The sequence below is a fragment of the Astatotilapia calliptera genome, unplaced genomic scaffold (assembly GCF_900246225.1).
Source record: "Astatotilapia calliptera unplaced genomic scaffold, fAstCal1.2 U_scaffold_160, whole genome shotgun sequence".
NCBI classification, from domain to species: Eukaryota; Metazoa; Chordata; class Actinopteri; order Cichliformes; family Cichlidae; genus Astatotilapia; species Astatotilapia calliptera.
The window spans coordinates 21850-35408 of record NW_020535686.1 but is presented as its reverse complement, the minus strand read 5'-3'; the positions used below and the strand labels follow the sequence as shown (position 1 = coordinate 35408).

Here is a 13559-nt window from a genome sequence, read left to right as displayed (position 1 = left end):
GAAGACGAGCTCTGTTGGTGCCTTCAGAAATATTACAGTCAAATATGAAATTTAACATTTGCTTTGAATTGAGGTCAAGTGAAGTGATTTTCAAGGTAAGGAAGTTATATTTTCCCTGTGGTTTGCATCATGAAAAACAATATGGAAATATATCTTCCTTGACCTTCCTTGCCCATAATGAATTGTTCTTTGTCTCTCACAAAGTTAAATTCAAACCAATTTATCTGAGATGTTTTGAAGTGATTGATAAATTTCATCCGTGTGTTTTACCAGGGACGCATTTCACATCAAACCTGCATATTAACTGAAGCTTCAAATATTTTTGTCTATGTTAGTGAAAAAAGCATTTCTTTTTAATTCTTGGTTTTATTGCATAATGAATTACATTGCATGATCGCTTGAGTTAACCTACTCTTCCCTTTTCCGTGGTTTTATTTCATGAGTGTTCTGAGATGTGCATTACTGCGCAAAAGTCTTTGGCCATCCCTTCTTTTTTATATTTTGTGTGAGAAATGGAAGATAGAATCATTTAATTAAAACGTGCAAAACTCTATATATAGATGTATTTTTGCTTGAATAATTCATACCAGTGTTATGTGGCTTATCAAATAAAAAAATCAAAAGCATTCCACTGGAAATGGTCTGGTTGAAGGGCTGGATTGAAAATAAATGAAAAAGCAGCCAATTTCCAGAGAATAACTCAGAAAGCCTTGAAAACTGTTGCTCAAGAGCACTTTAAAAATTAGAAGAAAGTCTGTTTCCTTGGAAGTAATATATAGAGAAATGAGGGATGGACTACACTTTTTTCACAGTACTGTAATTATGTTTTGTTTAGTTGGTTGAATTTATATGTGTCTTGAATGCTGTAGCCATGTTACTAACACTATTATAAATCATCAATAATGTATCATTATTATGTGTGAGAATAAAAGGTTCTTGATTCAAAAATACTCGGTGAGCCTTTTGTGTTACTCCAGTTGCAGCCTGCGACCACTAGAAGCAACAGTCTTGTTTCCCGCTTAAGACGGTTGTACGCATGCTCGTACGTCAGGAAGGAAGGAGTATCCTCTCTCCAAGATGGCAGCGATCATAGACAACAGCAATGCCGTAGGGGCGACAAAGAGAAAGCACCTCGGTATCCCAGAAGCGGTTTTTGTGGTGGGTAAACCCGGACATTTCTCGCTGTGTCGCTGGTTTGACTTGTTATTACTCCGCTGAAGACACACTTGTAGCTGTAGCTTCCGGTGTGCGGGTGCAGCATGCTGGCTAACAGCTAAGCTAACAGATAATCCTGCTGTGTGTGCAGGCTGGGCGGCAGCTCGTTTCCATCTATGGACATCACTGCATTATTGTCACTATGCCTCGTTTCCTCTTTAGGCTTTAGGTCAGTTCATCCAGCCACACATCAGTCTAACTGGAGGCTGCTTTGGTGACATTAGCCTCATCCGTGCATAATCAGACAGTAAGATAAGCACATTTAGATTTAAGGTGTATAGTGAATACGTCCGAACATGTATGAGCTACTGCTCTCAGGTGTCCTGTCTCCTGACAGTTGCAAATACAGCAGAAAGTTAAGCGTCACGTGATCTGCAGGTTATTTTTCTCCTTTAGGATGGGCATTATATCACAGGGCCCACTGCCGTGTCTTCAACGTGTTTGTTTCATGAGGTCAGCAGTTCAAAGCTCCACCGAAACTAGAAAATATTGATCTTCATTTACTTAGAAGCACCTTAGGTGATTCGTTTTCAGTAATTCATCACTTATTTCACTGCTAATCTTCACTCATGTATGTCCTTTGGCCTTTGCTGAGCAAATACATACAATTAAAACTAGAGTTGGTCTGTCGCTTACAGGTTGAGTCACACATATACCTACATGCATGTGCATGTCAGAGCACAGTGCAGATTAATGTAGTCTCCATCGCCACCTGTCAGCCACCACGTCCAGCTTTGCTTCCTGGATGTGTAATCTCTCTGTTTCTGCTCCCTCTATCCTCACTCACCTGTAAGGAGCACATGTACATTTCTAATCAAAAGCTGAACATCAGATTCACAGATATTATAAATGTGATTTTAAAATGTGTTTGTTTCAGATTTTTATGGTAGAAACAGTTTGAGCTGTTGCAAGTCCCAACAGATCTTTGACAATAAAAGCCTCGTCAAGAATGAAGTGTTTCTGACCAGTAAGAGTCTAAGAGGCCTTTAATTTGAAAGATATGGTACTATGAGATCTTTAAGATACATGGGCCCCGATTATTAAACATCTTGACAGTGTAATAAAGTAATTTCTAAAGTTATAATGTTGTTCTTTCTGTAGAGTTGCCTTTTATTTGTCCTCATTGACGTCCAAATCACCAGCTATTCCATAACGTACAATGTTTTTTGTTACAGAAGAGTTGACGTCATAAGTTTCTTACATTAACTTACTGAAAACGTGGCACGAAGATGCCGTTCGAAAAATTTATTCTGAAATGATTCTGCAATTTGTAGACTGTTGAGCCTCTGCCTGTATTTAACCCTGAGGAAATCTGCCTCTCCAAAATGCTTCTTTTATACCCAATCTTGTGACTGACGTGTTGCCAGTAAACCTAATTAGTTGGAAAACTTTCTTTCTAGTAGAGCAGGGCGATATGGCCAAAAATATTTATCACGATATATATTTGAAAATTTGCGATAACGATATAACCGACGATATAATTGATGCGAGACAAAATACAACTCCACAACATTACTAGTGCAAAAAGACAACCTTCCATTTATTTTCACATAAACAAGAAGCTGGTTTTTATGTACATTAAAGCTTTATAAAAATGTAACAATGCAAATGCAAATTCCTTGCTGAAAGTTTAACCAAAAGGCATTTCCAGTAGAAATGGGCTGACATATCCTGAGCATAACCATGTATAATATCCACTGAAGTTAAAAAGAGGTGCTTTGCAACATTAAACTGCAGTGTGCAGTACGCATTTTTCGGACCATAAGGTGCACAGGATTATAAGGCACATTAAGCGAAACAAAGCAGTCAGATAAATCAAACTTTATTAAACTCATTCTTCTTGCTTCCTCCACTTCTGTACCATTGATTCATTAATGTTGAATTCTCTGGCAGCTGCTCTATTCCCATGTTGTTGCAGTATATTAATGACTAACCTCGTATTGTGGATGGATTATCTCAGTTGTTCTCCTGACTGAAGTTTGGTCCGTTTACAGCATCCTGCCATGCGATTGCATTTGTCTCTAACCATGAAGAACCTTCACGTTAACTTTTATAAGTGGAAAAGTGTTAGTGTTCGTCCTCCAGCTTCACTGTTTATGTTATGCTAACATAGCTGTGTCGCTAGCGATCACGTAGCACATCATTATATACCAGCTAGCCCAACTTCAGTAACCCTACAAACATCACTGCTGTTTAGTTTCCTGTCTTCATTTATGTTGGAAGTGATAGCAGAGCTGTACGTTTGATTTTTTTCAGAAATCTCTCAGTCAGGACATGCAAGATCATGCTTAGGTAACTAGCGAAACTAGCGAGCTAACTTCCGCTAGCTTCCTGCTAACTTCTAACTCCGTTAAATGTAATAACTTTTGTTTTCATGGATGCCTGGAATTTAAACTTTATAGTTACACCTGGTAAAGCAGCAATGCTGATCGTTTTATTAAAGATGAAAGAATTTAGAGAGTTTTTAACTCTCAGTGATGCTGCAGTGTTGTTTGACCTGAAGCATACGGAGTTTAGGACCCAGATTACTCCCAGATTTAAGAGCATCTTAGTCCGACAAATATGACAATAACGACGGCCGCTTGCATGTTCTGCAAAAAAATGTGCTTTGTTGTGTATCTGACGGACAAACACCAAACCAGTTCCACATCACGGAAGTTGCACCATTTTTACAAACCAATTCTGGTTCATCTGTTTCACTCAACAATCGGCCATGTGCGTATGAAAACAAAGGCACTGCGCATGTGCGTTTTACTCATATTCTATCGCGATATTTCATTTTCCTATCGTTGCCTAACATTATACCGGTATTACCGTGAACGGTATAATATGGCCCAGCCCTACTTTCTAGTACCACTATTGTTGCCCTCATCCCAACTGTTTTGGAATTGAGGTAGTACATAATCTCTCCAGCGTGTGCTGGTGCCCAAATCACCTCGCTAATGAGGCATCCCAATCTGATGCCTAAACCAGCTCAACTATTTGCTTTCTGGTTTATTGTTATAGTTTAGTTCATTGTTAGTTAATCTTGCTTAATGCTTTCTTTCTCTCTTGCCTGGATTTTCAGGAGGATGTCGACTCTTTTATGAAGCAACCCGGCAATGAGACGGCGGACGCGGTGCTGAGGAGGCTGGACGAACAGTACCAGAAATATAAATACATGGAGCTCAACCTGTCTCAGAAGAAACTCAGGTGACACCAGTGAAGGAACACTTAACCTTGTTGTTATTGGCTTATACAGAGTTTGACAGAGGTCATTAGAGTTTGGTGCTAATATGGGACATCATCAGCTGGTGGACATAATTTCTGAGTGATAATCAAAGATTTGGACAGATATCCGGTCGTTAAGTAATGACGTGACGAATCCTACTTCCGGGCCTAAAGTAGTCTGCGTGTCTTGTCTGGCTTTTGTGTTGTTAACATGTTTAATGTTTTGTGTTTTCTTCTATTTGATCTCAAAAAGCTCCTAAAACAGTCAGTGATCACTGTTGACCTCCCTCGGCTTTTATTACCGCTAATCATTTATTTAAGCTCAGTTTTTAAAACCTTAGGATGTAACTACAGCCCAGCCCATGCAGCAGTATATGAATGACTAACCTCGTATTGTGGATGGATTATCTCAGTTGTTGTCCTGGCTGAAGTTTGGTCCTTTTACAGCATCCTGCCATGCGATTACATTTTTTCCTGACCACCGAGAACACTCACGTTAACTTTTATCGAGTGGAAAAAAAGTTAGCTTGTTTATATTATGCTAACATAGCTGTGTCGCTAGCGGTCACGTAGCACATCATTATATACCAGCTAGCCCAACTTCAGTAACCCTACAAACGTCACTGCTGTTTAGTTTTCTGTCTTCATTTATGTTGGAAGTGATAGCAGAGCTGTACGTTTTAATTTGTTTCCAAAACCCTGCAGTCAGGACATGCTATATTGTATTTAGATAGAAGCTAGCGAGCTAACTCCCTGCTAACTTCTAACTCCGTTAAATGTCATAAATTCCGTTTTCATGGATGCCTGGATATTAAACTCAATTGTTACACCTGGTAGAGCAGAACGCTGATCATTTTATTAAAGATGAAAGACTTTAGACAGTTTTTCAACTCTCAGTAATGCCATAGTGATTGTTTGATATATGGACCTGCAGCGGAGTTTAGGCCCAGACACGGCTAGTGACGTCAGACTTAACGACGGATTAAAGACATGTAGTGAGCTATTTAAAGGAGAGCATCAGCAGAATTTAGAAGAATAAGGACACACTCCACGCATGCTTCATAATAACATCCAAATCACATCTCTTTGCTCGCAGGTTGAAAAACCAGATCCCTCAAATCAGACAAACGCTAGAAATCCTACGACACATGCAGAAGAAGAAGGTGCGTACGGTTGTTGTGAACAACTTTAAAATGTTACCATTGTGTGACACCAGTGTAATTATGTGTTGAGCCTGTTGTAATTTGACTTGATGTTAAGTGAATCAAACAAATAATGGTTTGAATTCATTTATAGGGATGCCTGTCAGGTCAAAGGTTATTTCTGTAGCACATTTTAAACAACCTCAGTTGACCAAAGTGCTGTACAATTTATATAAAATGTACACTGTATACAACAGTCGCAAAATCAACAATAAGTATACACAGAAAAAATCTAAAACAAGTAAATTAGACTGCGTTTGCATGATTAAAGACGGAGTACTCTGCTCAACTAGACTCAAAAGCAAGTGAGAACAAATGGGTTTTTAAAAATGATGGGCAGCTAAAAGTTCTGTATCCACTGAGACTCTTAAAGCAACTGGATACTGAAATCGACTGGAAGCCGGTTTAAGGCGGCTAGTACAGGTGTAATGTGATCGATCAAAGTGAGCTGCTGCATTTTGTACAGCTTGTTTGATCAGAGCTAACATATAAGAGTTACAACAGTCTAGACGAGAGGTAATAGAAATGTCAAATATCACACCAAGGTTCCTTACAGGTTAGAGGTTAAGAGACCAATGGCACTGTCATACCCATCTTACAGGTTGGACTGTCCAATTAAAATAATTTCTGTTTCGCTTTTGTTCAGATTAATGAAGTTTATCTCCAACCATGATTGTATAGCTGAGACAGTTCACCAGTGCCTGAATAGAAGCGTAGCTGCTGGTTTGTATAGGCGATGACCTACATAGCTGTAGGTTATCTGCAAAGCAATGAATAGAGATGTGGAAATGAAAGAAGATAGTGGGCCCCAGCACAGAACCCTGAGGTACCCGACAACTAAGTGTGGACACAGAGGAAACTCCCGTGTTGCAGATGTGACTGTATCCATTTAAGGGCTGTACGTTTAATACCAACACACAATTCAAGCCGTGACAGAAGAAATGCCATCATCTACAGAGACGCATCATATCGTCCATGATAACAACAGTATAGATTTTTATGCAATACAAAAATATTATCCTAGGATATCGTTGCTATAGCAACGCAATGCTTTTAAGTCCCCTAGTGAAAACGAGAACTGAGTGTCAGCATATATAAATTTTAAAAAGATCTACTTCAACAATAGAATAAAATAGAATAGCCCTTTATTGTATGTGTACAACGAAACTGTGGAAACCTCAAACAAAGCACAATACTGTGCAGAGTACGCAAGAAAACTGTCGCTGCTGAAGGTGGAAACCACAAACATGTTTCATCACTTCATGCAAAATCATACTATTGAGTACAGACATGTTACAAAGAAGGAGATACTATATATAAACAAATGGCTCAACCAAGTGTTGCTAACTGCTCTCCATATGAAAAAGGCAGAGGAAGCAGTGGCTGGAAATTACTGATGTTGTAACTTTGTGGAAAAGCAGAGCTTTAAGCAGCTGGTGAAAACGCTTGATCCAAGTCAAAAAGTCCCATGTAGAAAGTATTTTTAGCTTTACTGTGTGACAATGTTGTGCAGCTGCTGGAAATATTACACGGCTAAGTTACTTTAATTATTGTTAAACTAAAGATTGAAGCAATCATACTGCACTTTACATCCTTACATCACACATCAGCTCTACTGTTTACAAATGATCCAACGTGGTATTGATTATGTAAATTTCAAAGCCAAAATCTTAGCTGTTTAAAACATGACTTCATCAGTTCAAAAATTATGTAATTCAGTGTATAAAAATGTATCTTGTTAAAAAAATAATACTGTTTTTTTTTTTAAAGGACCAATCTGCACATATTTTATTACACTTGGTTAAATAATGAGCCAATAACTTAATATTTTATCACATTATCAATCAGGCCACTTAACACAGAAATAACTAAATCTTTTAGTGTTTGTCTGACTAAACCACAGAGACTTCTTCATTTAACTGTGAGATTGTCGAGTTCAAAGCGGTGGTGATGCTTGAAGGTCGGCCAAAGTTAAAGTGTGTGGCAGAGAAATTGATAGTGAAGCACCTTTAACCAGGTTTGCTTTCCTTCAGGAAACCACAGAGCCAATGGAGACACACTTCCTGTTGGCTGACAATGTTTACTGCAAGGCGTCAGTGCCACCCACTGACAAAGTCTGCCTATGGTTAGGGGTAAGTATTCTCAGTGAGCATTTTATTTCAAGGATAAAGCCAAAAAGTAATGAATCAAAAAGGGCTGTCTTGTGGACCTTATTCATAGAAGAGTTAATTAGATGAAGCTTAGCGTTTTCTTCCCACCCTGACGTTTTCTCCTCACAGGCAAACGTCATGTTAGAGTACGACATCGATGAAGCTCAGGCTCTGCTAGAGAAGAACCTCTCCACGGCGTCTCGCAACCTGGAGACGCTCGAGGAGGATCTGGACTTCCTGCGAGACCAGTTCACCACCACTGAAGTCAGTATCCTTCCGCAGCGTAGCCCGCCCAGACGGAGGTTACACCACTGATGGCACTGACAAAGCTCTTTGAAGCAAATATGGTTCACTTTTCAGTGAAAAACAGCGACATCTAGTGGCCAAACTACTGGTTTTCCATTTGTGTGAGTGGAGGGCATGACCTCACACTGTACTGCTGGTGTTGTTTCAGTGCAGCTTATTACACACAGGATTTCAGTTGTTATTTGGAAATGACCTAATGAGTATAAATGATTCACTGTTTAGAAGAAAAAGCATCGATTCTTGAGGTGCATTCACCATAAAGTGAAAGTAAGTTGCCTCTGTCAGCTTTCACTTAAAAAATAATGTCCAGTCTTAAGACGGAGTGTAACAAACAAATCAACCCAGAGGTTTATTTGTTTGTTACACCAGAGCTGCAAAGATAATTTAATATACAGCTTAGGCTGCTCAGGCATGAGTCACTGCTCTCCGGTGTTTTTTAGACCAGATGATTCATTGAGTAACTTGTTTGAGTGATAAACCAATGATTTAAAAAAGGAAAATAAATATTGGTTGATAAGAAACACAGCATGAAGTGGACCATGATAGATGATAAACTGCAGTTTTGCCCATTAAAAACTGAAAATAACCTTCAAGATGATCCTTTAAGGGAGTAAACCCATATGAATCGCTCCCTGGAAGTCCCTGCTGGTCACCAGCATCACTTCACTGGGTTCACTGATTTCTCTATCAAACTTTAATGAGAGGATAATGAGAGCTGGGTCTCTGGTTATGACCTTCAGTACACTTGAAGGAAGATCATCAGCTCATGACTGGAAGCTCCAGCTGTGTGAGTCAGACCAAAAAATGTATCCGGTTATTCGAGGTCTAACAGAAGTGTACAACACGACTGTTTACTGCTACTTGTAGTGATGGAAAACCCTGTTTGGTGCTGGGCCAGTCCCAGAGTCACAGCCTCTGAGACACAATCATAGTGAGTCTGTGCGTCTGGACGTTCCTGATGTTGCACTGTAAAGTGCACGGCCGACAGACGTTTAGATCTGCATCTCTGCAGACTTCGCTAAAGGCAATCAGCCACAGTTCATAGAGTGGAAGTTAAATGCCGTTATAGAGGACGCCTGCGATAAATATTACAAAATAATATTGTTCAAAATGAGCAACCAACCAAGCGGTAATAATTACATGAAGTCGAATGAGGGCAAGATGTACCTCTCATCTCCTCAGTTTACAGTCGACCTGACACAGCAGGTAAGGGTGACAATGTTTTGTAATGTTGGTTAACTATTTCACGACTCCAGATCAAAACATCAATCCAGACGAGCCCTCTGTTGCTCCTTAACTCGCTGCTCCCTCCAGATATGGCGCGAGTCTACAACTGGGACGTGAAGAGAAGGAGCAAAGAAAACCTCCTCAAATCAGCAGACAAGTCTTAATATCGACGGGACGGCGTCCACACCACCTTCTGCTGAATATCTCTCCTTAGTCAGTACTAAAAAGAAAAAAACTTTAAAAAAAACAAACCCCGTCCCCCAGACTCACGTGTATGTTCACCCCGGAGCTCGGCGCGTAGAGGGCGTGTTGGAAATCTTTCCTCGAGCTGCGGCTTTGAGTTGATTTCTGTGCCCTCTATGCAGCCAGCCTCCAACTTCCACCAGTACTGTTTTCTGTTGATTTGTTACTTTTTAAAGTATTTTTTCAAGTAAAAACTAACAAAAGCAACGAGGCAATTTTTGTATTCTTTTTAAAGATTTGAGTATGTTCCTGTCATTTTATTTGATTGTTTATGGCAGATTGTGAGCGAGGGCTCTCTCACGTCATTTTCTCTTTGCATTTTCCCTCCTTACTGACCGGACTCTCCTGTTTTTTAGTTATTCTTTTTTGTTCCTCCTTCAGCAACATCTACATGCAGGACTTTAAGTTTCTAAAACCACGCTGTGAGTAGAATAAAGCTCTAAGAAAACCATCGTCTCCACAGGAGACGAACAACACAATAAAGTTAGTTTGGACTGTAGTCCTGCTTCACACCCACCACTGCTCCTCCTCCGTCCTTTGACCTTCCACACTCACCCATCTCCTCCTCCTCCTTTTTACCACTGTTCTGTCTGTATTTATTTGTCTCTCACTGTATTCATTAAACGATGAATGAAGTAAAAGGAGAACACTTGGGCAAAGAGATGAGACCTTGACCTGGTGCTGTGTGTATTTTTTCAGCAGAGAAAGAAAGTGTGTAAATAAGTGCAGTGAAACATGTACGGAGGCCAACAGGAAGCGATGCAGGGAAACAAATGAGTGAGTCTATTATAGTGAGCTGCTTCTGTTAAAAGAAGCTTCAGGTAGACAATAGCTGCTCAAATAGTAGAGGTCTTTTTAAATGGGGCTCATGTTGAATATGCGATAAACCTATAAGAAAGAACTCGAACAAAAACTAGTTGAAAATTGAGTTTTATGGATTTTTAGTGTGTGTAAACTTCCTGCATTGATATACCAGCATAAGTAGCCCCTCCCCCAAAATAATGTAGCATCTGCGCTGAAGCACAAGATTTAATGGAAAGGAAACAGAGCTGATAACATGCAGTCTGCTTACAACAAAAATATTTCACGTCACTGTTGGAATAAATAAGCTCTCACATAAATTGTTTACACTTCTCGAAGTACAGGACTGAGAGCAGTAGATGGTGGACGAATCCACAATGAGATACATGAGGGAGTCTTTGTTTTCTGTCTGTAGATAAACCAGTAGCTTACACTGCTGTATACCAGTGCATAGTCTTTCAGCCTCATCCACAAGACAAGGCAGGTAAGGCTTTCCAAGTTCCAAAATTATTTACCTCAGATGAATGAAAACAGATGACACGTTACATGGTGTAATCACAAATAGTCTATTAAAGTATTTAACAACTAAGAACTCTTCGCTCCCTCTATAGGCGTTGAGAGGTAGGTGCTGCTAAATTAAATACACTTTATAAATGCAGATGTCTCAGCAGGTTGCTGGTCTGGAGCATTATTCCTGACAATGAAACGCGTCAATAATCTTTAAAAAAGCAAATGTTGCTGCCTATCAGTCTGGTAAAGCTTTTAAGGCCAATTCCAAACTGTTTGAAGTTCATCATTCTGCAGTGAGAAAGGTTATTCACAAATGCAAAACATTAAAGAGTTGCCACAATCATTCAGGAGTGGACATCCGTGCAGTTTCACCTCAAAGTTAGACCGTGCAATGCTCAGAGAAACTGCAGAAAACACCAGCCCTACATCTCAGTCTCTAAATTTCATGACAGCACAATTAGAAAAAGACTGACAGAGAATGGCTTGTTTGGAAGGGTCTTCTCTCTGAAAAGAAGCAGCACACCTGCTAGTGGACAGATGAGCCCAAGGTGGAGATGTCTGGCTCTAAAGCACAGCTACATGTGAGTCAACCGTGAACTTTTGTGTACAAAGTGTTCGAGAGTCAAATGTGAGGCCATCCGTCTAACTGAGTGATGCAACACGGCAATGATCCCGAGCACAGCAGCAAACAGATGAATGCCTGCAAACCTCAATGGACTGAAGCAGCAGTGCAAAGAAGAGTGGGTTAAAAGTCCCACAATGATGTGAGACACAGACAAAGTCATACTTCAAGTTACTGCTACCAAAGGTGGTTTTACTACTGTATCAAAGGGTTTATGTAGTATATCACACTGATTAGGTTTTGTGACATAAACGATGATATGCCGTGTTAATCTTAAGACCTCAATGTTTTTTAATGTCCTGATATATTATTTTTTAGAATTAAAAGATGGTGTGTTTTGTTTTTAAGACTGTAGTTTCATAAGTGCACAGAGACACTGAAGGGGTTAAACCAGTTTTTCACTGATTTGTATCGACGTCATCGCCATCGATTATATGTTGCTGACAAAAATCAGTTACCATCCACATCCTTGTAGTAATAAAATAAAACATTGTAGAAAGATCTGACTTTTAGGTGTAACTGTTCAAACCCTGTAAAATAAACCCTGTTAAAAAATTCAGATTTGTGTATCATGCGTAGCAATGAATTTCTTGTTGCTTTTCTTTGCTATTGCCCTCCTGCACTGGCTTCACTTTTCACCTCTTTTATGCATCTATATATTGTCTGTGTACAACACATGTTCTGTCCTTGCAATACAAGGTTGAAAACAACAAGGTTGCAACAAAATGACAGTGGAGATAAAAAGCTTTCAGCCCCTGTAAGGCTACAGCCGTGGTGACATCAGTGTTTTGTATTCAGTGTGAAAGCAGCCTCAGTGAAACCAAAGCCAAGGATCCTGGCAGAAAACGGTGCAGTGTTTCCTCTTGGATAAGAGCCCTATAGGAGATTGCTTTGCTGTCAGCATGAACCTACTTTCCATCATATGAAAGACATCTCACAAAATACTTTCCCTTGGTCACTTCACAGGTCCTGAGGTGACTTTGTCGGCACCCTTGAATGTTTCTTTTTGTTTCCTGCCGAGTCAAGATTCAGAGCCTTTCAAGGCCAAGGAGGTTTTTCTGTAAGGGGGGAAAGGACCAGTTGACAGAGTGTATCTTTCGAGATCAGCAAGTTCATGTGACTTTCTGTGGAGTGTGTGTCGGAGCCGGAAAAGGAAAGTAAATTACTTCACTCACAGGCTGCAGGTCAAACTAGCACTGAAACATTAAAAAACACTTCCAGACCACAAGAGCCTTGTGGACTTCTAGGAAAGAAGAGGCTACTAACATAAAGCCTGTGTTACTGCTTATTTCACACACTAGCGTATGTTTTACCGGAAAATGACTTCTCTTTGGGAGTAATGACTAAATTTGAACGTGCCTTTTTGGTCTTTATTACACATTTTTGTCCTTCTATTGAAAAGAAACAGTTTTAGAGGTAAAGAGCGTCGATGCTCTTTTCAGCTGTAAGCCTACAATAACCTTCAACATTTAGAAAGTCTCACATGTTAAAAGACCACAAATGTGGAGCATGAAAAAGAAATTACAGTAGATTTCACACTTTCTGCAAGTTAAGAATGAAAAAAATGAATTTTATTGTAAAAGGTTTTGTCCAGCATAGGAAGTGAGAAAAATTTGTCCACCCAGGAGGGTTTGGTTGTATTTTTGAAGACACATTGATTAAACTGGACAGTGAAGATGATCTTAAAGGGTTCCCCCATAAAGACTGGAAACAGGATGGGCTGAGTTGGTAAGAAGAGGGTGTGTTTTGTCACCAGGCGTATCAAAGTCAGGCCAAATTTAATCTTAAGAGGTCCAGACAGCTAAAACTATGTCTAATAAGTTTACTGGGAAGAAGTTCAGCTGTACATTAAATATAATAAACCACCTATTTAAAAACTGATTGTGAACAGCATGAAGCTTCTTAAGAAAAATGTGCACAGCTTCAAAAATGCATCACAGTTGTTCCACAGTTATAACGCTGCTGTTGTAAAAGTCAGAGCCACTCTTTTGGCTTAATTGTAGAAAAAGTGCAGGCAGCTCTTATCCAGACTTTGTCCTATAATTACAAAATATAAAATTTATTTTATTTTGC

The 13559-nt window shown here is 39.6% G+C and overlaps 1 protein-coding gene across 1 annotated transcript; it reads left to right on the top strand.

Annotated features, from left to right (window-relative positions):
• The first annotated feature begins 1029 nt into the window (after positions 1 to 1029).
• On the top strand, positions 1030 to 10227 carry LOC113017616 (prefoldin subunit 3-like). The gene is made up of 6 exons (XM_026160759.1): positions 1030 to 1158; positions 4283 to 4407; positions 5522 to 5588; positions 7661 to 7759; positions 7907 to 8045; positions 9398 to 10227. The coding sequence occupies exons 1-6, from the start codon at positions 1078 to 1080 to the stop codon at positions 9472 to 9474; spliced, it is 588 nt and encodes a 195-aa protein (XP_026016544.1). The 5' UTR covers positions 1030 to 1077; the 3' UTR covers positions 9475 to 10227.
• Positions 10228 to 13559: the final 3332 nt, after the last annotated feature.